Source organism: Anoplophora glabripennis, unplaced genomic scaffold (assembly GCF_000390285.2).
Source record: "Anoplophora glabripennis isolate ALB-LARVAE unplaced genomic scaffold, Agla_2.0 scaffold206, whole genome shotgun sequence".
Lineage (NCBI taxonomy): Eukaryota > Metazoa > Arthropoda > Insecta > Coleoptera > Cerambycidae > Anoplophora > Anoplophora glabripennis.
In genome coordinates, this window is record NW_019416733.1 from 159,444 (window position 1) to 185,786 (window position 26,343).

The following is a 26,343-nucleotide window of genomic DNA, read 5'->3' on the forward strand; positions in this document are numbered from 1 at the left end:
TTTTTTCAATCTCACGGCTTTGTTATTGCAAATTTCGTAATCGGACCACCGCCATTTTGTAGCTATTTTTATTACGAACAAAATCATGTCCTAAGCATTTTTTTCGTACAAAGTCATCCCGCTGAGTTATTCAAAGAAAACTATTAAAACAAATTTTTTTCACGATTAAATTGTTAATAACTTTTTTCCTGATTAAATACTTTGTCAGCAAATTAGCCTGTTATTGTACTCATCATTTAAAGTATTCCTGTGTAGTTATTTCCGAGTTATCAAGGAAATGTCACCAACAGTAACTTTTCGGTCTCTGCCGACTGGACTAAAAGGAATTTTTCGAAAAACTAGCCCGGATATCGCAGTACATTTAGTGTAAATGACGGTTAACTTTGATCGCCTATAACTACGTAACTAATTGACCAATCGATGTTCTTTTTAAGAAGCGTCTTTCCAATAACTTTCAAAACCTGCTTTAAAAAATTTGATTTGATTAAATATTCACAAAGTTATTCTAATTGCTTATAAGTACAATAATTCGACCAATGTTTAAACAAGCGCCAGAGCTCTTCTAATTCGAATTTTTCAAAAAAACGTTTGAAAGCTTGAGAGCCCTTCTATATGTGATTAAATTTGTAAGTATCGAAGGGCTTTGGCTTTTGCTGTGCAAAATTTTGAAAATTTAATTACAAACATTTTTTTCCTCTTCCATAAGATACATAATTAAATAGGAAGAAAAATATGTTGTTTTTCAAATTTTTTTAACATATTGTGCCGCCAAAAGTTAAGCCCACGTGTTTTTTTATGCGCATAGAAAAATTTTCATTTCTAGTGATATTTGAAAGCCACAAAGCCAAAAATCTCCGTGGATATACGATTCACCCAAACCAAAACAGGTACCGCCTAGTCTATTATGCTAATTAGCACGGTTAAAATTATTTTGCCCCATTTCGAAGGAACGTTTAATATTGAACGTATTTTATCATGTTTTTGGAGATTTTCCAAAGAATTAGCAGTAAACTACTGCTAAAATAATAAAAAATTGTTAAAACTTATTGAGAACCCCTGGGATCGTTCTCGACTTACATACTAGATATAAGTAGAGGTAAATGGCGTGTTTGCTGTTTTGTCCCGTTTTTTTTTTATAGTAAACTGCAGAATTCTTCTACAATATTAGACAATCATCGGTTCTACTTTAGTTTTCAATGTGGTATCTGTGGTTGCTGTATGACCACGAAAACATTGCAAAAATACCAACAAGGAGAAGGTAAGGTAGTCGGATTTTTGTAATTTTTGATATTTATGGTACGTGTAGTTTGGACCTTGAATAAGAATTTTCCGAAGTAGTTCGGCGCAACGTTCATAAATTACCGAGATAATCGATTTTGAAGTTTTACCTGATTGTTAAATCCACTAGATGTGACATTTTCTTCAATTGGGAGCGTGGCCTAATTGGTAGCGTTTGGGACTGACAGTCATAAGATCGTTGGTTCGAGTCCGTCGCGTGACATTTTTTTTTGTTTTTTCAAAACGCACCATGGTTTTTTATTATTTTTTTTTATCTCGAAAATTATGAACAGACGGAATATTATAATAAATACTTATGTATATGTAGGAATATTCAAGTATTTTATTAAAATGCACAATTGGTTGATAAACAATATTTATTATGAATTAACAATAACGTTTCTTTAAAAAAAAACAAACGAGGTCAGGTAGGATGTTTTTTTATTTTATATTTATGTTAGTATTTGACATTTTACACAGTGTGGCACAAGCCAGAATGGTAGCTATCATAAAAAAAGGAGAAGCAGAAATTTTTTAAACATCTAGCTTCCTTTCTTTTTCTTTTTCTGATCTCGAAAATTATGAACAAACGAAATATTACGAGAACTGTATGTAGGAATATTCTTCAAGTGTTTAATTAACATTTTGAGTTAGGTTGTGTGGGTCGTCCTGTGTCCTCCGTGTTTAAAAAAACCGCTTACAGAACACACCTGCTCGGGCATAAAAAGTTTCGGTAAATTCCACAAAGGGCAGAGAAGCATCGAAACAGTGTGATGAAAGAACAATCTTTCAAAATGTTAACGAAATTTGCTTCGACGTCGATATTTTGAAAACAAAATGCGCCTGTAAAAACATAACATTACACGACATGCTAGATGCTTAAAAAAATTCTGCTTCCCATGTTTCTATGATAACTATCATTCTGCGTAAAATGTCAAATACTAAAAATAAAATAAAAAACCTACCTGACCTCGTTTGTTTTTTTTTTAAGAAACATTTGTTAATTCATCATAAATATTGTTTATCAACCAATTGTGCATTTTTATTAAATATTTGAATAATATTCCTACATATACATAAGTAGTTATTATATTTCGTTCGTTCATAATTTTGGAGATGAGAAAAATAATAAAAAAATGTCAGGAAATGGGACTTTTTAATAAAACTCTTTATTTATTTTTCTGTTAATATTTATTTAATAATCACTTTTTGTGTGGCTCTGTCATATACAAAGGAAGGTCTATAACCAACTAACTATATGAATCGCAGTTAGAAAAAGGAATTTTAACTTGTCAGCGTGTTAGGGCGTTCCCCGCTCAAGTGTGAAGCCGATAATATAAACAATTCTTATCGGTGTTTATACCTAGTAATTGAGGATATTTTGAATACGAAAATATATTAGTTTTTGTAATAATAAAAATATACGAGGTTTCTAACAAAAACCATATGATAGGTTTAAAAAAAAAATGGCATGTGTCGCATCTAGTGGATTTAGCTGTCAGGTAAAACTTCAAAATCGATTATCTCGGTAATTTATGAACGTTGCATCGAACTACTTCGGGAAAATTCTTATTCAAGGTCAAACTACACGTACCATAAATATAAAAAATTACAAAAATCCGATTACCTTAGCTTCTCCTTGTAAAATGATACGCCCCTGGAATCGAATTCCCCATTGCAAGGGTCTACATGTTGAGAATGACTCACTGCCTACTAGTTTGGCACTAAAGCATACTTTTGTATTAGTCCATTGAAATGAAGGCTGAACCTCCATTTTTCCTCTGTCGATCAAACCTGGGCGCAAATATGTTTTCGACCCTCAGAAATCTGAATCCGCAAAAATTTTTGACCTAGGTGGTCAGGAAAGGGGTCAAAAGGTCAAAAAACCGTAAAAAATAAGCTTTTTCGCAAATATCTCATAAACTACGGCAAGNAACATATTGTGCCGCCAAAAGTTAAGCCCACGTTTTTTTTTATGCGCATAGAAAAATTTTCATTTCTAGTGATATTTGAAAGCCAAAAAGCCAAAAATCTCCGTGGATATACGATTCACCCAAACCAAAACAGTCTATTATGCTAATCAGCACGGTTAAAATTCTTTTGCCCCATTTCGAAGGAAAGTTTAATATTGAACGTATTTTATCATGTTTTTCGAGATTTTCCAAAGAATTAGCAGTAAACTACTGCTAAAATAATAAAAAATTGTTAAAGCTTTTTGAGAACCCCTGGGATCATTCTTGACTTACATACTAGATATAAGTAGAGGTAAATGGCGTGTTTGCTGTTTTGTCCCGGTTTATTTTATAGAAAACTGCAAAGTTCTTCTACAATATTAGACTATCTACTTTAGTTTTCAATGTGGTATATGTGGTTGCTGTATGACCACGAAAACATTGCAAAAATAGTAAAAATACTATAAGCCTAAATACTGCTCGAAGGAAACTTACAACGTGCGTATGATTGCTGTCACCTTCTCGCGGTCGAAGCCCCAGCTGGTTGTAGTGATGAAGTCCCGAGAGTCCTCCGTAGGGGTCGGTGAGGTAATCCAGGTGTTGTTGCGGGGGTGGACTAGGCGGATGGTGAAACGGCGGCGGGAAGTACGGGGGCTGGAAGTCGGGCTGTGGCAGTTGATGTTGCATCGCCGTAGTGTGGTGCAGGCCTCCGGAACCCCTGTGGTGTGCACTGGAACCGCTTGCACTGTATCCCGGAGAACTGCTGCTCAGCGTCAGGGAACCATGTCCGCTTGCGGTGAGCCGTTCCTGAAAAAAAAAAACGAGGCTGAGTTTAGGATTTATATTTTGTCGATTTTTTTCGGTCGCGGAAAAAATGGCTTGTATAAAATTACTGTATTAAGCAGTGGCGGCGCGGGGCGATATACTAGGTACGAAAAAATGCAGTCAATGTCGTATTATTGAGATATATTATTTTTGCATTGCGAAATCAAATTCTGTGAATTATTCTCGAATTATTTATCGATTTGTTTTTAATTAATGCCAAAAATTTTAATATTTAACATAAATTCTTATGGGAAATAATATGATTCGTATCCTTACAATCGGATTACGGGTGAAAAAAAAGCAAATGGTAGGACGAACAAATTATAGACATTTACCTGAATCATTAATTAATAGATGAGAAGAAGAAAAATAGTAGGTTATAACACATTTCACAGAGAAATAAATTATCAAGTATTAAAAGTTGTGACTTGTCGTCTGCCAAGTAAAAAACGCGAAGGAGAAACGGCAACAGCGAAATAGAGTATGAATGAGGATATGTGGCGGGAAATTTAAATAAACGTTTCGGTACACAACTTAGTCATTAGAAATGGATTACATTCAACTTGTGTTTATTTGTGTAATTCAATTTGGAATAATAAAATAAAATGGGAAATTTTCAAATGAAGTATCTATGTTTTTTGATTTTTTTTTGTTTATAAAGTACGATAAACTTTCAATACCAGAAGTAAAAAATACAGCAGTATATAAACAATTAAATATTTATACTTTGCATCACCGCGCATATAACAATCATATGCATTTTGATAAATAATAATGACTTTTTTAATATCATTTTTCATTTTAAAATTAACATATCACAAGAAATTATGTGCAACTTGTTCGGAAAAGTCCCCACTCGTTACACAATGTACTATAGAAATATGAAACCGATCTTATCTAAAGAACAACTAATATGTTTATACCATGCGCAGGTAGGATCACGACTGGGTTATGGAGTAATCNGCTTGCGGTGAGCCGTTCCTGAAAAAAAAAAACGAGGCTGAGTTTAGGATTTATATTTTGTCGATTTTTTTCGGTCGCGGAAAAAATGGCTTGTATAACATTACTGTATTAAGCAGTGGCGGCGCGGGGCGATATACTAGGTACGAAAAAATGCAGTCAATGTCGTATTATTGAGATATATTATTTTTGCAGTGCGAAATCAAATTCTGTGAATTATTCTCGAATTATTTATCGATTTGTTTTTAATTAATGCCAAAAATTTGAATATTTAACATAAATTCTTATGGGAAATAATATGATTCGTATCCTTACAATCGGATTACGGGTGAAAAAAAAGCAAATGGTAGGACGAACGAATTATAGACATTTACCTGAATCATTAATTAATAGATGAGAAGAAGAAAAAAAGTAGGTTATCACACATTTCACAGAGAAATAAATTATCAAGTATTAAAAGTTGTGACTTGTCGTCTGCCAAGTAAAAAACGCGAAGGAGTAACGGCAACAGCGAAATAGAGTATGAATGATGATAGGTGGCGGGAAATTTAAATAAACGTTTCGGTACACAACTTAGTCATTAGAAATGGATTACATTCAACTTGTGTTTATTTGTGTAATTCGATTTGGAATAATAAAATAAAATGGGAAATTTTCAAATGAAGTATCTATGTTTTTTGATTTTTTTTTATTTATAAAGTACGATAAACTTTCAATACAAGAAGTAAAAAATACAGCAGCATATAAACAGTATGTGCAACTTGTTCGGAAAAGTCCCCACTCGTTACACAATGTACTATAGAAATATGAAACCGATCTTATCTAAAGAACAACTAATATGTTTATACCATGCGCAGGTAGGATCACGACTGGATTATGGAGTAATCTTTTGGGGTAACTCCTCCTTGGCTTCGGATGTGTTTTAGCACAAAAAAGAATTTTAAGATGTGCAGCTGACGTTTTTAGATATTATTCGTGTAGAGATATATTTAAAGGTTGTAAGATTTTAACGCTTACTGGTGTTTTTATTGCATATTTTTAAGAATATTGGTGACTATAAATTAGTTAAAGATATTCATAATGTTAATACTAGGCAAAAAAAAAATAATTTTATTTACCATTTTATAAGACTACATTGGTGTACAAATTTTTAATAAACTTCCACGGTATTTAAGGGAGATAAAATATATAAATTATTTTAGATCTTAGCTGAAAAAATACCTTGTCGACAGATGCTTTTATGGCATAAATTAATTCTATGCACAAGACTAAATTGGTGATAGGAGTGTGTCCAACTTTTATTGTTATTGTTAGGGTTACTTTTAATGTAATTTTATTTAGAACCGATTATTCCTATACAGTTATTGTAATTGTCTAACGGAAAATAAATAAATTATTATTATCAATAATTTCAGTATATTTTTTAGAATAATTTGGTTGAAATGACATCGTATTACAGTATAATACTACATTATATCAAAATTGCAATCGCTTTAAACCCTTGTAAGGAACATTTGTATTCACAGAAGTGCATCATAGTAGCATGTAACCAAATAATATTAAAACTTTTCCACACGAATCACTTCGTGATCACAGTTTCTAGATAATCTAAAATACGTAGAAGTTCTTTGCAAAAAGAGCAGTGTATGCTTTGTGCCATGTTCTCTATGTCGATTAGTTGATGCCCTCGAACGGTGTGCGGAGGTTGTGGCTCCCCAATCTTCTCTTCAACTGCTTTTTTCCTGCTTTTGCTATTTTCTGTTCTAATTGTCAAGCACTCATACCTTCCTTGGTCACTTTTCCTTTCTACCGACTGTTCTTCATCCTACATTTTATAGTTTAAAACAATCAGCTGTGCGAGCGATCATATAGCATCGTATACCTATATACATGACAAGGACTACCAACTTAGAAATAATAAACTAGGCATACTTGTGCGCTGTTGCCAAGTTTCTATTGGGTAAAAATATTAATTAAAAGATGGAAATATATAATTATATTATAAGTATTTTAAACTCGATGTTATTCAATATCTACAAGTAAGTATCTCAATCTATTTACTTTCTACTCATAAAGAATATTTTTCTTAGCATTGGTAGCAATGATTACTTAACACAGTAAGTATTGTCCCCCCCCCCCCCCNGAATATTGGTGACTATAAATTAGTTAAAGATATTCATAATGTTAATACTAGGCAAAAAAAAAATAATTTTATTTACCATTTTATAAGACTACATTGGTGTACAAATTTTTAATAAACTTCCACGGTATTTAAGGGAGATAAAATATATAAATTATTTTAGATCTTAGCTGAAAAAATACCTTGTCGACAGATGCTTTTATGGCATAAATTAATTCTATGCACAAGACTAAATTGGTGATAGGAGTGTGTCCAACTTTTATTGTTATTGTTAGGGTTACTTTTAATGTAATTTTATTTAGAACCGATTATTCCTATACAGTTATTGTAATTGTCTAACGGAAAATAAATAAATTATTATTATCAATAATTTCAGTATATTTTTTAGAATATTTTGGTTGAAATAACATCGTATTACAGTATAATACTACATTAAATCAAAATTGCAATCGCTTTAAACCCTTGTAAGGAACATTTGTATTCACAGAAGTGCATCATAGCAGTATGCCACTTATGCATGTAACCAAATATAATATTAAAACTTTCCCACACAAATAACTTCGTGATCACAGTTTCTAGATAATCTAAAATACGTAGAAGTTCTTTGCAAAAAGAGCAGTGTATGTTTTATGCCATGTTCTCTATGTCTATTAGTTGATGCCCTCGAACTGTGTGCGGAGGTTGTGGCTCTCCAATCTTCTCTTCAACAGTTTTTTTTCCTGCTTTTATCTCGATTTTATTCAATATCTACAAGTAAGTATCTCAATCATTGGTAGCAATGATTACTTAACACAGTAAGTATTGTCCCCCCCCCCCTCCGTCTCCTTCACACCCCACTCGAAGCTATCGTGGTAAGTTGTATTAGTGCACTATCAACGTTGCCAGTTGTTACAGTTTTAAAACCAATTATAGAGAGACAATGGAAAATAATTTAATAAAACAAATTGTTTTTGTATGACTTAGCGACGTGTTACGTGTTATTTTAAAGTCACCATAGTTTTTGATATCGATGTGGATGGAGAGCCGAACATTAAAAAAACATTGTTTTAAAAAAAATAAAAAATAGGGTATTTCGGTAACAATAAGTTATAATAGATCCCAATTTATATTATTTCCTGAATTTTAAAAGAAATACGTTTTCCTTTTAAATTAAGAAAGTTGCCAGCGTAGCAAATTCTAAAAAATATTGTTATAAGGCGCTGATCTCGCATAAGGTTCGTCGAGTTCTTTCAAACATCATGAAGTAGGCTGTCGTATCGTAACGATCGAATATTATCAGTTGTTATCGATTTAATAGATCGAGATAAGATTTTTATCCATCAGGTATTTAATTCCGATTAAAAAAATAGATATGAATGTCTGATTCTTGTGGTAAATTGTAAGCAGGTTCGTTAGCTTCCACATTCTTTATAGGTAGGTGTACATATACTACGAGTACGGAAATTTACAGGGTGAATCATTATAGTGAGGTGTTCTTGACTTTGTGTCATCTATTTTTACAGTTCTTGGTAAATACTACAGTACTTCTTTACTTTTATGTATAAATAACACTGTCGTGAAAGTTTTTTATGTCGTTTTTAATGGCTCCTACATTGCCTTTTATAATGAAGTAAATAACTATTTACAAATAGTATGCAGATGATAATATTAAATGCCTACATTGAATATTCATTGAAATAAATGGAATTTATTTTTTATGGATAAATTAATGTTTATTAGTTGTTGTAATACATACTAGTATGTAGAATTTACGTTGCATATTCCGATGCTTAGTGTTCTACTAACGTCTTAATTTAATTGCGTGTTACTTAGAGATGGGCGACAAATGCATATGCATAAGCGAACTTAAGAGATTTCTTAGAAATGTCAGATGTCAAAAATTTAACTGACAGGTGATAAAATAAGCGTCACTTGAGTAATACTATAAATCATTACAGCAACTCTGTCCCTTGCCACTTATTTGTGTAAAGTAATATTTGGGGAAAAAAACGGTAGAAGTATTTTTATAGTTGCACAGTAGATGACGTTTTAGGAACTGTTTAGTACAGTGGCTCTATACAAGACAGTGGCGACGATAGCGACTAAATCCCGCCCATCCGCCATGTTGCATCCAATGTCAAATTAAAAGTAACTTTTACAAAAAATAAATTAAGTAGAAATAGTATTGTTCTTATAAATTTCACGCACGGAATTTTACGCAAATAACTACCTTGGAAAGTGATTTTAAATAATGTATGAATGTAGAATCTACTTGTGCAATAGGGGAGGATAAATATACAGGGTCGGAAAGTCCCCATGGTAAATGGGCTGTTACGTGAGAGCGATAAAGAAAGTCATAGAAATCCGTGCGATAGAGAAAGATGGCCATAATGAAGGCGTCTAATAGTCACCGCCCATTTCGCCCTTCCACAAATAAGATCCACTTCTAATAAATCTTTTAACAATTTTATTTTCGATCTGATGACAATTTGGTACATCTAAATTTAAACCAGACATTCCATTTAAGAAAAACTCTTTTAAACTTAAGTTTTGTGAAGATATAATCGCAAAAAATTTTGTAAAAATACTTTCCACCTGCAAGAAGAAATGAAATACCGCTCCATTGCAAAAAAGTTATCTAAATTTCTTAAATGCGCTAAATTTTGAAAATGTTTTATAAATCGGCATTTTAGAACCAACAGCATGTACACAGCTTGTGTTTTAACTTTGAGCAATATACAGGGTGTTTCTAAAATAGGATTCCAGACTTCTGCTACGTATATAACTCATTAAAATAAGCCAAAAAGTTCCTATTAACATGTGCCCTAAAACGCACCCTTAGGAAGTTATATGCCCTTAAAAGGGCTCAAACAAAACTGTTTTTTTTCTGTTATTGACAAAATGGTCGCAAATAAATAGAAAAAAAAAATTATGGGTCTTACATAACTTTTTACGTTAAATAACATGGGCTACTCCGTCTTTCGACATGCAAATCATATGCGTCCCATTTAGGTTGGTGAAGGGGGTTTTCGGCCCGTAATTTTTTTTATTTCAATTTTTTTACAATTTTCTCTACAGATTTATAAAATTTTATGTAAAAAGATATTATCTTTGACCAAATCGATATTTCCAGTGGTTTTCGAGTAAATTGAGTTTGAAAATTACTCTGCTCTTTAAGTTATTAGGCCAAAAATTACAAAAATCTGTTTACCATGGCAAATAAAAGACTGACGTTGCCACAACGCTTAATAAAAATAGTCTTAGTTTATGTCCTAAATTATTTATTAAATGATCGGATCCTTCATAACTGCAATTTATTTGAAAAAAAAAAACAGTTTTGTTTGAGCCCTTTTAAGGGCATATAATTTTCTAAGAGTGCGTTCTGGGGCACATGTTAATAGGAACTTTTTGGCTTATTTTAATGAGTTATAAACGCAGCAGAAGTTTGGAACCCTATTTTAGAAAAACACACATTTATAAAGAGGATTAAATTAGAGTAAATACCGGTAGGTAGCAAAAAACAGTAATTCCACAAATAATCTTTAAGTTTCTGTCCCTTAGTACAGAATACCCAATATTGTATCACTAATATTCACCAAAATTAAAATAAAACAATTGAATACACCATAAGAATGCTCCTGACACAATCATGACATATCACAGATGAATTTGACACTGGATGCAACATGGCAGCTAAAATCACGTGGACCAATTAAAAATGATACACTCTATTCTCGCCACTGTACCTATTGTATACAGTCACTGTACTTTTTTGTAGAGAGACTTAAATTTATATTAAATATTGGCACCTTATGTTATACTTTTATATAACTTCATGTTTGGTGTGAATTATACCTTCCTGATTAATATATTATTTATATAAACTCAGCTGGGAATTACGTAATTTTGTTAAAAGATGCGATATCAAATTTAATTATTTTTTGAATAGCGGACACCTGTTAGAGACTACCTATGTTCTGGTATTTTGTATCTGTAGGTATATACAGAGAAAACCGTTACTCTATTGCCAACAATAGCCCTATACCCGTATTTGACCACTATTTCATTGAATTAATACTTGGCGGAGATTCAGTTCAGTGTCATTCAAATGCATGTTAAAAAAAATTTATTATTCTTCACGTCGCCCGCTATTTTCACAAAAAAAATACCAATGTTTTGATGCCACTGGAAAAACTTTTATCAGATATCAATTGAAAATCTTTCCCGAAATTCTTGACTCTAAATATACGGTATTAAAATTATTAGAGTATATAAAGTTATTTTGTAGGATTAATCAGATTTACAGATGTTATTGACGTTATGCCGAGAAAAGTGGTTTTTAATTGCCAATATCTCGAAAACGGTTAAAAACATAAAATAAAACTAAATAGAAAAAGGTTCTTTCGACTGGGCATATACGTACTAATTTTTTTTATGTACAGGGTGTCCCAAAAGTGACGCCCGTCCTTCTGGGATTTGATTAAGGAGACAAACACGAATTGAAAATCAAGAGTGGAAAGTTTTCCGATTGTTTTCCGTTGTTGAGTTATTCAAAAAAATATTCAAAAAACTAAAAAAATGAAAATCCATTTTTTTTCTCAAAACTGAGGTGTGTGCTTATAGGAATTATTTTAACCTGAAAAGGATAGAGAAAAACATTTTAATAATAAAACATAAACTAAAACCATAATGTGCTTAAATAATAGAAATTGTTTTTACAAAAGGTATTCAAATAAGTTGCCCTCTACTTCAAGACAAAAATTATCAAGATTCAACATTGACGCATGAACACTCTGTAGCATCTCTTGGTCTATTAACGCGACAGCAGCGTATATACCGACTATAAATCTTTTCTTTTAATAACCCCAAAAGAAAAATCTATAGGAGGCCATGGTCCTCCTCTTCCAATCCATCTATCCCGGAGGTTTCGATTCAGATAACTAAATTTTATATTCGTAAACCATAATGTGATGGAGCTCCATCGTGTTGAAACCAATAATTTAGTCTAACTACTAACGGAACGTCATCCAGCAATGGCAATTGTATAAGTTTTCATTTAAAAACATATACAGCAAATACAGCTTTGAACTACATAAATATTTAATAACCCAGCCCAAATGTTTATTTTTAGTTTTTTGAATAACTCAACAAAGAAAAACAATCGGAAAATTTTCCACTCTTGATTTTCGATTTGTTTTTGTTCCCTTAATCAAAACCCATAAGAACGGGCGTCACTTTTGGGACACCCTGTATATAACACGTTTAATTAGCTTTCGACATTTTCAAGAGAATGCATTGTAAAATAAAAATGCATGAAATTATAGGAACATTTTTTAAAATAGGATTTTACAAGTTAAAACTTAAAACTGAGGGAACGTATTTTAAAATAGAGAAATTGTTTATAAAAGTGAAGGCGCAGTTGCTGTGTTACAGCTGTTTATTATATCGTAACAATAATTTGTGTGTTAGGTACTTTTTGAAAGCGAAACTTTTAAAAATATTGTGCATGTTTCGTATGATCATAGTCGAAAGCGAGACTTAAAAAACTTGTAATATTACATCCACAACAAAATATATTCATATATTGGTTTATTATCGGAAAAATAAAGCAGAATAAATAGCTAACAAATTTAACGTTATAACGGTTTTTTTTACACAACTATTATTTTAGGGACTTAGACTAACATTCGTGTGAAATTAATCAAAAAATTACATTGAAAAACGAGAATTTTATCTGAATATAATTCAATGGGGGATCCGCCAAAATCTTGAAGAAGAAAAATAATATCTACTATTAAACGAAAATTAAAAGAGACCACAATTATTTTATGAAAGGGTGAAAAATGTGTTTCAAATTATTCTGTGACTAGCGATGTGTATTTTGTATTTGTCTGTTTTTTTCAGTGAGTTACTTCACAAAGATAACACAGGCCGACAAAATTTCAGAAAAAAAAATTCCAGAAATCAGACACTATGCTTCCGAAGGCATTTGGCGCGCTGAATCCGAATCTGGCCTCAGAGTTGATCCATCACCCTAGGTTTCCGAGATATTCTAACCTAAAAGTGTAAAAACACGTACTTTTACTATATTCAAGGTTATGTAACTTGGCGAAAAAAAAATTTTTCTCAAAACTGAAAACATCATTGGAAACGACTATCTTTCCCCTTCAAAACGCATTTTTTTATTTGGAAAAAGCTCTATTTTTCGCGGAGATATCGTCAATTTAAGATGACCAGTATGGCTATATTATTACATCATGGCTAACCCCATAACACTGAGCGCTGCTAGCCCTAATTGTTAGGAACGTTAACCCCAAGCCCTATAACCCCACAACACTAAGCGGAGCGAGCCCTCATCGTCAGGAAGGTTAACTTCAAGCCCTATAACCCAATAACACTAAGCGCTGCGAGCCCTAATCGTCAGGAAGGTTAACCCCAAGCCCTATATGTCTGGAAGGTTAATCCCAAGCCCTATTGGGTTATTGGGTTATTTGGGTTATTGGGGTTAACCTTCCTGACATATAAGGCTCGTAGCGCTTAGTGATATTGTGTTATAGGTCGAGCCATGGTAATAAGGTAGCTATACTGATCATTTTTAATCGACGGTATCTCCGCGAAAAATAAAGCGTTTTACAAATAAAAAAAATGCGTTTTGAAGGGGAAAGATAGTAGTTTCCAATGATATTTTCAGTTTTGAGAAAAAAATTTTTTTCGCCACATATCCTTGAAAATAGCAAAAATACGTGTTTTTTGCACCTTTAGGTTAGAATATCTCGGAAACCTAGGGCGATGGATCAATTCTGAGGCCAGATTCGGATTCAGCGCGCCAAATGCCTTCGGAAACGTATTGTCTGATCTCTGGAATTTTTTCCTTGTTGGCCTGTGTAACCCTTGATTGATCCTGTTTTCGCAGGTGACAAAATACCCAATAAGTAAGGAAAAAAACCTTTCTATGCAATAGCAAAAGTGTACTTTTGGAGGTACCCACATCTACGTTTGACCTCTAATATTCCGTGAATGAGTTGGCAAAACAGCGGCGGTTAAGTATATCGAATAATAACACCGCCTTCGTCAAATCCGAATTAATCCAAACAATATTACCGTACATTTCGAAGCGTGTATTAGCGCAAGATTATCGCCATTTGGAAGCACCGTGCTGGAGAATACAGCGTCCGCGAGATTGGAACACAGTTTTAATATTAGTACTGTTAGCTCGGATGAGACAATCATTCATTATGTTTACAAGATAGGACACCGCGAGAGCTCCGATCATGTGGGGCCCTGGGGGACCGCGATCTGGGCGTGCACTTGCCTGACGGCATTCCACAGTGCTCCGGGCAACTTACCTACACCTCTGGCATCACACTAGAATTTCCTTAAAGTATAATATTAAATTTAAACTCGAGAGTTCGGGTGTGTAATGAAGGCAGCTGGAACTACTGGAAGTATATTTAATGGGGGTAATGAACAAGGCCTAATATTTCAGGCGTACTTATCCCCCCGGTGTAATGTTTTCCGTTTTTTCTTTATTTGTTTGGGTATTTTGTCGCCCGTGAAAACATTTAAAACATTAATTGGATAAATCTTTGCGTCAGTCGAGGGTTATTTTTATGAAAATAGTTTTGTCTAAGCAAAAATTTTACTCTGAATTTGGATCCTTGCTGCCTACAAATTGTAAAAGAAGTAATAATAGAATAAACATCATATGATTTAACTATAGAAAGAGGCAAATACAAAATAATCAAGAATAATCAAAAACGAAAAGGTCGGAAGACGAAAACAGACGAAAACTTTTTGAAGTGCGCTATACATATACAGAGTGTTAATTAAGTATGTACAATAAATTCAACAGACGATTATTTGAGTGATTTTAAGACAAAAAGTCCATACTGGTCCGCAGATGCTTCGTTTTCAAGATACAGGTTGTTAAACTTTTATAAAAATATTGCTTTTCGTAAATGTCTTAAATACCCTTTACCCAATTTTGTTGTAATTTGGCAGTGTTATTTGTACTTTATGTTATTTAGATGTTACATGTTATTAATAAAAAATTATAAAAAAATGATAATTTCCAAAAGAATTATTTATTTATTTATCTATTTATTTATTTAGTTTATTTTGCTTATATGACTTTATATGAATGTATAGTAATGGTCAATATGATGGACAACAGTGGCCCACACAAAAATACAATTATAACGAGCGTTCGAATAAAAACGTGATCGAAGTTGGCTCTGACACATTGGACGTAGGGAGTAGCTTATAGCGACCAACTTAACCTCATTTCTCAACGAGGTGTTGAGAAATGAGGAAAAAAAAGACTATATGACTTTATTTTAAAGAATAATCGTGATAACAATAACAAACAATTAAAGGAGCTGCGGAAAGTGTCCCCCTCCTTGTTATAACAATAAATTAAAGCAGCTGCTGAAAGTGTCCCCCTCCTTGTTCCAAGCACTTTTCACACCTGTTCCTCAAAGAATTAAAGACATTTTCTAAGATGCTCGGGGTATTGTTAATTTCACGAATCTTGTCTATAAGTCGAGCCTGCAGATGGTTTAAATCAGGAATAGGCAGTTCAAAAATAGTGTTTTTAAGGTAAGGCCACAAAAAGAAATCACACGGCGTAATATCACATGACCTCGGTGGAAATTCATGTTCAGCATTGAGANCAAACAGTGTATAAAGCCATGCTTTTTTAAGGTTTTAAGTGACCTTAACAAATTCCCAATTGAATCAAAAACCAGTGAAACATCATATACTTTAAAAAAATTATAATTTTTATATAATGGCATAAATTTTTGAACAAACTTTCATTGATTTTGTAGTAAGTGTGTCATTGCAAAAGGTTATATTGTTTTATGTTTATTATTAAGACATTCCCTGCGTAAATTTTTACGCAGATGTTATCGAAGATTGGTTTTTATCATGTTTCTTCTGCTTTTTATGAACAAAATTCACTTTGAGATTAAACAGACCCACTTTACAGTAATACTATAGGTTTTTGACTGTTGAATCAGTTATGAGATGATCCAGTTCGTAATTTGTGACCCGCTGCGATTTTTTCGGAAAATCAGTGTGTAGGGATTTTTTAATAAAAAGGCAAAAATACTAGGAACGCAGAAAATAAAAAGTTCTCAGTGGTAAACGAACAAACTAAACCAGTTTTTTGTAAGATTCCAGCCAACGCAATCAGAAGACATTTTTAAATTCGCGGAAAGAGTTCGCGAAGCGTGACGCTTCTGGTGGCTCCCTTGAAGGGAAGATTAAGAAAGGTGGAGTCTCTGAACCCGTGGGAGGAGTCTGCGAATATAGGGGTTGATGTCTATTAGGGATGCTGCGGTTACGCCGCTTAGAGCGTAAAACTTCCCATTTATCACCACCGCTGTCACCTCATGTCACAGTTTATCAAATCTCTGTATCTATTACGGATACAGTCCCTCGGATTTTTGTCTGTCGGATTCCTCCTCAATTTTTTTTAATCCATATCGCAATTAGAGTTATTATCTGCATATTATTTAGTGTTTAATCGTTGTTTCGTCATTGTTTGTTATTTTTGTGTGTGGTATTATGCGGTAGTGTTTTTGTTTTCGATTTAAATGAACTATGCAAGAGCACAAATCGTTTTTGATAAAGGATCTTTTGGGCGACGTGCTTAGCCAGTCGAGTACTAATGAAGGTAAATAAATAATTTTGTTCCAACACTCAGAAGTTATCTTTAAAATAGAGTAAAAAAATATATATGTGCAGAATTTAATTTTAAAAATTTTCTTACTCTTGTTAAATTTTAAAAAACTTTATAGTTTTCAAGAAAAACCGTATTAACTGACACAAGATTTTAAGAGTGTTCATTAGAAAATAATCCAAAAGTCAGTAGTAGGCTTTATCTTTCAAATTTGACAATTGGCCAAATAAATTTTACAATACTTCTCTCCTAATTCTACAAAAAGAAAACAAGTCGCTAGGTAGTTTTTAAATAAGCGAATATTATATTAAGTAAAAAACACAAATAAATAATAAAAATAATAATTGATATTTTTTCAACAACAGTCAGAGACAATTGTTGAAATAAAATAATTTTATTACTAACTGATAAGTTTGAAAGATAAATCATTGCCTACTACTGTTTTTCAATTATTTTCTAATAAACACTGTTAAAATCTTGTTTCAGTTAATACAGTTTTCTGAAGCATGTATTTTGGCTGAAGGTGATCATTTCCAACATTTGTTATAATAAAACATAGTAAAGTAATTTCACTGTTAATTAATTATGTTGTTATTATTTTAAGTAAAAACACACTTGATCAAAGAAATCAATATTGTTGTTAATCGGATTAAAAAAGTGTAAAGAAAATAATACAATGGCGCATATGGTGACACCTGTAAGTATATGACTATACCAATCAAATTTAGAAAAAATAATCAACACATACATTGAAATCGATAAATAATGTAATAAATCAAAGTATTTTATATTTTTGTTGTTCTGTCATCACTTTTGGCAAATATGAACACGTAAAAACTATCTATCATGGCCTTATTTTCCACATACTTGATCGTGCAGATGGAATCGATCCTTTTGTCTCGTATTTAAGTGATGAATATCACTATTTGTTTTAAACTTTGTTCTATTTCTATAACCATAAATACACATTTCTAAAATATATAATGAGGCAACAGTCATGAGATCAAAATCAACAAAAAGGGTTCTGCAAGATCGTGTATTTGGAACACCGGCAATTGTTCTAATCACACGTTTTTGTGAAACAAAAACAGCCTATGATAAGGTACAGTCACCCCATAAACAAATTCCATATCGTATTCGAGATTCTATTTGAGCATAATATACGTTCGTTAACTGATGTTTAGTTAAAATTTCTTTAATGTTTTTAAAAAGAAAATTTGTGGAGTATAATAAACTGACTAAATTTTCACAATGTGGCTTCCAATCCATATGTTCGTCGAGTGTAGGTAATACCTAGAAATTTTACTTGTTTTTTCCTACAAAAATTAAGCAAGATACGAAAAACATTCAAGAGACAAAAAAAGTTGTATTTATAGTTGCTTAATTAAAAAAATATATCAAAATTAAAAAAAGTCAGTGGCATACATTTTTTTTGTCAATAATATTCGTTAAGGGACGCCACTGGATTTAATAATATAATCAAGTTAGAGTTAAATTAGTCCCTTAACACTACAAATAACACTGCCAATTTACAACAAAATTGGGTAAAGGGTATTTAAGATATTTACGAAATAGCAATTTTTTTACAAAAGTTTAACACACTTATCTTGAAAAAGAAGCATCTGCGGACCAATGTTTATATGAACTTTTTGTCTTAAAATCACTCAAATAATCGACTGTTGAATTTATTATACATACTTAATTAACACCCTGTATAGTGATGTGTATTTTGTAATTTGTATTTGCCCGCTTTTTCAGTGTGAGATTATTGGTATAGAGAAACTGTTTTTATAAAAAATAATAGTTGACTGATCCTTTTTGGGACAAAGGTTTTTTTAATTAATTTTTCTCTTTCTTTTTGTTTCTTGCCTCAACAGACCTGTAATAACATGAATTTCTCCAATTTGCTTCATTGACAAAATACATTTTACTGCATTAACAACGAATTGTTATTCTCGAGAATCTATTTTTTATTTATTTAGTAGGATATGTGCGGAATGGAATGGTAGGTACCTTCATCGCTAAATGCATTTATTTTTTAAAAATCCTTAAAAAAAAACAACAGTAAATTTTTCTCGTAATTTTACAAAATTTCATAAAGTCCGCATCACAAAATGACACAATAAACCTTTTATTGAAAATTTGTATTGTATATTTCACTGTAAAACTGCAGACAAATAATTCTCCTAAGTATACCTGCCACCATTTTTTCCCATAGCAACTTTTATGATAAACTTAAACTTTGACAATTTTTTTTAACGCAAAGTGCAATGTAGCATTTCTATAAACAATATGAGTAGGAAGAACTTTTTGTTCACAAAATATTCCAGTTTCATAAATCGTTTTGTCAAATATTGCATTATTTATTAGGCCGTATATAAGAACAATACTTGTTCTTTTCATATTCGAGCTTTTGACACTGTCTTTTCAATCTTTTTTTTTTAAAGTTTGATGTTTATACGGGGTATTCCAATTAAAACTTCATTTTTTTCTGTAGGGGTTTCTTAAAGTCGAAAATTTATCCAACACGACGAGCTCACTTGAGTTTCGTCGGCGAATTGTTGAAGAATGTCGTCAGTTAACGCCCGAAATGTTCGTTCGGAACTGGAGCAACGATTTTAATATTGTATGGAAGCGAAGGGAAACAGTTGTATAAAAAAGTAAGATATTTTAACTATGTCTTATATTGGGAGATATACGATAAATGTATGATTTATTTATATCGTAGTGTACACAAAAATATTGTTTGCCTGCCTAAAAATCCGAAGTGTATTTATGGCTTTCATATAAAAATTGTCGGTAGAAAATCGTTTCATACGAAACTATGTAAAAAATATACGTTCTGAAAATCAATTACGCCTTAAGGCCCAAAGAAAATCCGGAAGGCAATAAGTTCGCGGGGCACATGCTGCACGCACCGCCCGAGGGCATTACTGTTAAAAGCTACTCGGTTCAGCCCATCAATTATTACCTACTGGCTACTAGCACACATGAAGATATTTTAGTGTACCACGAACACATTGTCTAATTCGATAATACGCGTCCGGAACGTGTACGCCAACGAAACCTAATTAAAAACGAGCCCCTTTAATCAAATTTTTGTTTTTTTTTTCACGGACCTTTTTAATGAGAACATCGGAGTCAGTAGCTAGCGTAGATAAAAATTTTTGAAATGCTTTAAAAAACGCGCGTGTGTCCCGAAGTGCACACGTCAAATAAACTGTAATTTTACCAGTAACTTGACAAAAAAATTGTAATTTGTAGTTTTGTAAGTATAGTTTTGGTATATTTAGAGAATTTTTGTAAATTTCCAATACGTACAGGGTAAGTCGATGCATTCTTTGCAGGAGGTCATAGTACAAGTGGTTTGTGATATATTTCCTTAATATACTATATTCCAAAAACGCTTACTTTCTGATCTACAGAGTGTTAAAATTTTAATAAAAAAATGCAAATTTATATTTATATTTTCAGCCAATATTGGGTATTTTGATAATTTTCTAATAGAGGAAAATATCACTCAATCGGGTGGACAGAAATTGATTTAATATTGAGTGAAATTGAGTGAAAATAAGTTCAATTTTTCTTACAGTGTAGAGTTGAATGTATTCAAAATAATTCTAAAACGTGTTTCCATTACAAAATATATAAGATTTTTTAGAAATATAATAATTTTAAATACAATATAACTGTCAGAAGCTAAAAAAAACTTTAGCAAAGCAATTTTAAATTTTACATCAGTAGGTTATTGTTGTTTAAATTTTAGAGGAATATGAATTTAAAAATTCCCGCGCCAATGATATTTTTTTGAACTTCATAATTACAGAATATTTAAAAATTAATATCTAACAAAGAAAATTCTACATATTTTTTTGGCAAACGAATAAGTACTGATTTTTGGAATTACTTTCCATTTATTCAACTACTTCGAAGTCGAATAGTCCAAAATGGCACATTTTTCGAATAAAATAAAAGGCACCTATTTTTCTTAGAAACACCAACTAGAATTAAACACAAGTATCCAATTTCCAAAGTACTCAATGGCGATATTCCTAAGTTCCACAGGTTGCAGAATTTGTTTAGTAACTTATTGAATATTAAATTGTAACTACTTAAGTTATTAGACCAAGTTTCACTAATCTACAATAATCATCTTAAGAGATAAATAAATGTGACACTATATGTGGAAAACGAAACGTTCTATTCGATTTATTTAATTTTTTTCTTTTGAGGTAATTTATCAATAGGTATAGGTAAAGTTAGGACCAAGTAATCTTATCGGTGCTCTACCTAAATTCTAAAAATATACCTAAATCCTTAGTTTAACAAAAAGTAAGTAACTGCTGCATCAAATTATACAAAACGGGGGTAATATAGAGAGAAGATAATATAATATACATGCCGCAAATATCTATAAAAAATGGAAGAAATAACGCTTTGCATGCAATTTGTGATTCATACGGATCTTATCAGTTTTTATCCGAAACAATCTTTGTCGCATGTGGAAAAAAATCGAAAATTAATTAGTAAACACGGAAAACAATGTCATGGAAATTGACACAAATTATATAAAACTTTCATAGAATAATGTTGGAAATTTTTAGAACAATTACAATTTATTGGTAATAATATTACAATTGTAAAAACAATCATAATATAAACGTTGAACTTTCACAGAATTTGTGCCTAACCCCAGTTTAGGAACAATTATGAATTTTCATGATAATGTTTTCTTCGGTGAACCCTTAGCCAGAAAGATTATAGAATAAAATAAGAAAAAAGTGGAGTAATAGTGATAGTAGACTGCTTTAATAACGCATTATTTGTCCTATAAAATTATTTCTGCCAAAGCAAACGTCTAACACAAAGTAGCAGACAAAAAAACAAATACACCACTATATACCACATACTTTAGTTAGAAGTTTAATCCATATCAGTTTTTAAAATTAGAACTGACCTTTCTCCCCCTTCCCTGCTCTCTAAACCGTCAACTTATTAAAAAAGAAAGAAAAGAAGATTCATTTTCTAAACTGTAGGTATATTTTTAATGTAAAATTTTTAGTTAGACAAAAATAATTCCATGAAAACGATCCTATTGCAGTAAGGTCTTATTTATTTAATTTTTTTAATTTTTGTAGGTGACAAAATACCCTATTTAGTGGAGTCAAGATAGATTTTGACTTCGCGAAAATTACTGGAAGAGAGAACTTTTTATCTTTCACTTTGTATTTCGATATGGAAAAAATCTTAAAAATTAAATTTGAAAAATATTGAGCCCAACACATGCAATAATTTTAAAAAATCACAAATAATACTTTTTAGGCCATACTTTATAGATCAAAAACTATAGTTGCAAATGTGATATTGAAACATTATGAGAGCACTTTTTAAAGCTTAAAATCTCTACTTTAAGATGGTGCATTTTAGTTTTCTTAAAAAATTGAAATAATAGTTGAAAAACCAAAAAATAACAAAAAATAAAAATATTTCATGAAAAATCCGTGAAATTTATTGTTAAATAAGGTTAAACAATGTTAAATAATGTAAAAAAAATATATTTTTTTGTTTAATAAACCATCAAAGAATTAAGCTAAGACCTTAAAAAAGTAAATCCAGCGAAAAATATTTTTTTTATTTATAGTAATAAGTGGAAAATTGTTATAACAGCAATACGTTTCTTGATGAATTGATTTAATATTCATTTTTAAAACGTATGTTCTGTATCTAAAATTGTGAATATATGTTCTCTTATATACAGGGTGTTCAAAAAGTTTGGAACCCCCCTCTATCTCAGAAAATACTGCTCAAACAAAAAAATTATTAGGACAAAAGTTGCAGGGTTTTGAGGGAGCAATCCAACGGTTTTGTTACTTACAGTTTTATTTATTTTAAAAGCGTTTATATGATTTTTATGTTTTCGAGTAAGCTGCAGTTATGAGTGTGTTAAAAAGTGTATTGTTCACATATTTTGTCCATTGTGAGGTTGTACTCTTGTACACTTGTAATTCTTTAATGTAATATTATTACTTTATAGTATTACAAATAATGTTCAGTTTGCATTTAAGGTATTTATATTCGTTTTCTTTTATGCTAAACCTGTAAATGTATGAGTTTAATATTTATATATGAATATTGATCCATTTTTAAAATAATTAATGAATAAATAAATAATAGGGGACGTTGATTTTGATTTTGTAATTTTGTATTTAAAGGAAAGCAGGGTTGATTTGCACTGCAGCATGCTCTTAATGTGCTGGTATTGATTGCCTTAATTGGCCAGTTATTTTTGATGAAGAGCAAGAACTCGATGAGATTTAAAAATTAATTATTTTGTAATAAATTTGTTTCTTTAAAAATAAAACTTGTGTTTTCAATAAAACCTCTTTAGCCATTTATAATTTTAATTTTTCGAACCTCTATATTACAAATATGAGCGAGTTTGATTTAAAGTCGATAATTGTTAAATAAATTGTTTAAAATAGTCGGCCACATTGGATCAGCCGTTTTGAATTTTCATTTTCCGACTTCATATTCTTTTGTTCAGCGACATCGAAAACCCCTATATCGTCAATTTGAAAGAATTCGATTTAAAATTCATCGATTTTTTTTAAATGTTCTTAAAAAAACTATTTATTATTGTTTAAACAATTAAAAAACAATTAGCGTACAAAAATAAATTTATAACTTTTTTCTAATACTTATCTGCAAGTAATTTCAAAAAGTTTTAGGAAAATCCATGCACGCTTCTCATAATTATTTCGAAATAATGCGTAAATTTAAGCTATCTTGACTCCAGTAATTAAACAGAGCAAAATGTTATGGATAAGAGAGATATAGAGGTAGGTAGGTATAGGTATGCCAAGAAAAAATGTAAAACTGTTTTTACTTAAATATTTTAATTATTCATATAAATAAATAGGTATATTTTATGAAAAACACCAAGTTACCATATGCATAGAGGATATATTGAATTCAATAACAATAAGTATAGGAAAGTACTTTATAAGAAATGCTGAAATGCTTTTTTACCTTAATTACCCTTATTGCCTATTAAGAAGTAGTTATTTATTGCAAACCCATGTTTGTTAAGTTACACAAATTATGAAGAATTGTTGATAAAAAATTATTTTCTCTAAGAATAAAAACTGAAAATGTTTATTTAATCCAATCCGCGCCAAGAGAGGAAATAGATTTTGGCAAAAACCTGTTGTTATAATTTGGTAAAATAAACTACATAAAAATAGAAGCAGCTGTAAGAGAGGGCAAAACTTTTTAAATATTGAAATATTATAGAAATCATTAGGAGTGAAAATAATTTTTATAAAATACATTCTATTTTCATACTTTTACAAGTAACTGGAGAATCATTGTTTATATTTCAAATTTAAAATTCTATCAGCTTGCAACGCTGCAGTAATAATCTTTGTTTTCTTTAGAGAAAAATATTGCACATTAATATGTATACGTACATAAGCCTACACACCTTAAACTGAAAAGAATTCCTTCAACGTATAAAATGCCTTTTTCACCAAATACTTATTGAACATTAGTTAGTTAAAATCGTATAGGATTAAAGAAATAGAGACATTAGAAGCGATGTATAAGTACCAGGAACTGCGAAAGTTTGAAAAATATCGTGTCATGTCCCAGTAGCGTCACGAGAACAAAACCTCTCCAAAGTCGTCATTATTTACCGCCCCATTAACAAAAACTAGGTTTTGAATCCGATTAGAATTAATCATCTGTTATTTGGAAGTGCGACCCCCTGCATTTTCATCGACGACACGAACGTGGAAAGTTACCAGGCAGCTCGGACGGTATTCTTGCGAAATAAATCACCATGATCTCAACGCTCAGTCACGACGCGAACGCAAACAGGTAGATTCGAAAGCCGCCCCAGGTAAACTAGGAAACCCTCCCGCGGGGTATAGGACTTTGCCGCCACAGATCCGCTCCTAGTTTACGATATTTCCAATAACGTGGGATTTTCTGAGTAGAAGAAAGGATCCGTAATATCGGCGCGACGGGTATACAGCAACAGGGAATATAACCTTTAAAAGAGAGATACGTACTTCGTCTTCTCCGTTCTCGTGGTGATGCTCGTCGTCCATCAGGACGAAGTCTACGTCGTTGTTGTTATTTTTGTTAGTTATGTCGCTGGTTGCGCCCCTGCGGACGTCGTTGATAAGGACCCTGCGTCTTTTGGCCCTCGAGCTGAGGAGGTCGACGGTGAGTTGGTCGCCCGGGAGGGAATCTGGCGAGTCCGGGTGGCTGTCCATTGTGCGGCGGTAATTTCACTCACTAATTAAGGCACATAATATGGCAAGAACTTGACTAGTTAGAGGGCTTCGGGCGAACTGACGTCTCAAGTAGCCGCGAGCGAGTGACCATTTCGAGCGAGGGGGGAGGTGTTCCCCGCCTCTGCTCTGCACGGTTACCTGTTCGATTCTCGGCCGACTCGTTATATAATCCGTTCTGGTTTGATTGAGCACGTTAGTTTCGGTAATCAGGTGTCTGGAAGAGGGTGGCGACTGTTGGTACTTCAGCGGGAGGGTCTTTGTCTCTGTCGATACACTCGTCAACATTTTATCTAAAATTACACACTAGATCATTGATACACTCCACTATAGGTAATGTAGAACTGCTTTAATACAACACATTAAACGTGCGAATTTACATTTCTTCTCTTAATACACTCAAATGTAAATTTATAAATCGACATTACACCTGAAACGTAATTTTACTACGAAACTACAAATAGTACTTTAAGAACAAAGAAAAGTTTACACAGTATTAGGTACGTTGTAACATTTCTACAAAAAATTACCTTTTTAAGTGTATTCATGATTTTTCCAAGGTGGTAAAGTACCTACGACCGACGTACCTAAATCACACATTCCCTAGACCCTAGAGTAAAACATTAATTTTTGTAGCAAATAATATCAAATATTATTTACACTAACCAATTGAGCAGCGTTCTCAAAATACGAGTGCACTGAAAGAAATGCGTTTTATTCTTTATTAGAATTCTACATGCCATTATAAGACCATTGTATACTATATGTGACAGTTAAACAGGTGAATATTGGATATAAAACGCGTACTGCTAGCACAGTTGTATAGTGACTATAACCTTATTCTTAATTAAATTATTGTATTACTAGTATACAACGTTTTTTATACCCTTTACGAAATAATAGCAATAACTGTTATTCCATATCGTTATTAGAACATTTAGTACTGGTTATAAGTTTTATAATAATAAATGTGTTAAACTGTTGTATACTCTGTATGAGTTAAAAATATATGTCATTAAGTTTTCAGAAATTTTATTGGATAACTGTAATTACAAGCTAAGGTTCTAATGTAAACATACATAAAACATACTTTTAAGCATTGAAAATGATGACAAATCGCTCCCAAAACTGTCCAGTTTATTTTCTTAGCAACGATGCACCCGTATTTTCTTGTATTACATGAGAATTTGCACTATAACTCTTCCACCTTAAGAATGAAGCATCCCC

At 31.8% G+C, this 26,343-nt stretch overlaps 1 protein-coding gene across 2 annotated transcripts in view; it reads right to left on the bottom strand.

Moving 5' to 3' along the window:
• The window catches only part of LOC108904704 (transcription factor AP-2-epsilon), a 77,670-nt gene that overhangs the window by 16,190 nt on the left and 35,137 nt on the right, over positions 1-26,343 (bottom strand). Inside the window, exons 1-2 of one of the 2 annotated variants that reach the window (XM_018707345.1) lie at positions 24,892-25,197; positions 3,726-4,037 (exon numbers count right to left, since the gene is read on the bottom strand). In XM_018707345.1, the coding sequence (XP_018562861.1) occupies positions 3,726-4,037; positions 24,892-25,098 (519 nt within the window). In that variant the 5' untranslated portion in view covers positions 25,099-25,197. Of the gene's footprint in view, positions 1-3,725; positions 4,038-24,891; positions 25,198-26,343 lie in introns of those variants that run through there. The other variant, XM_018707346.1, reaches the window with a different exon arrangement.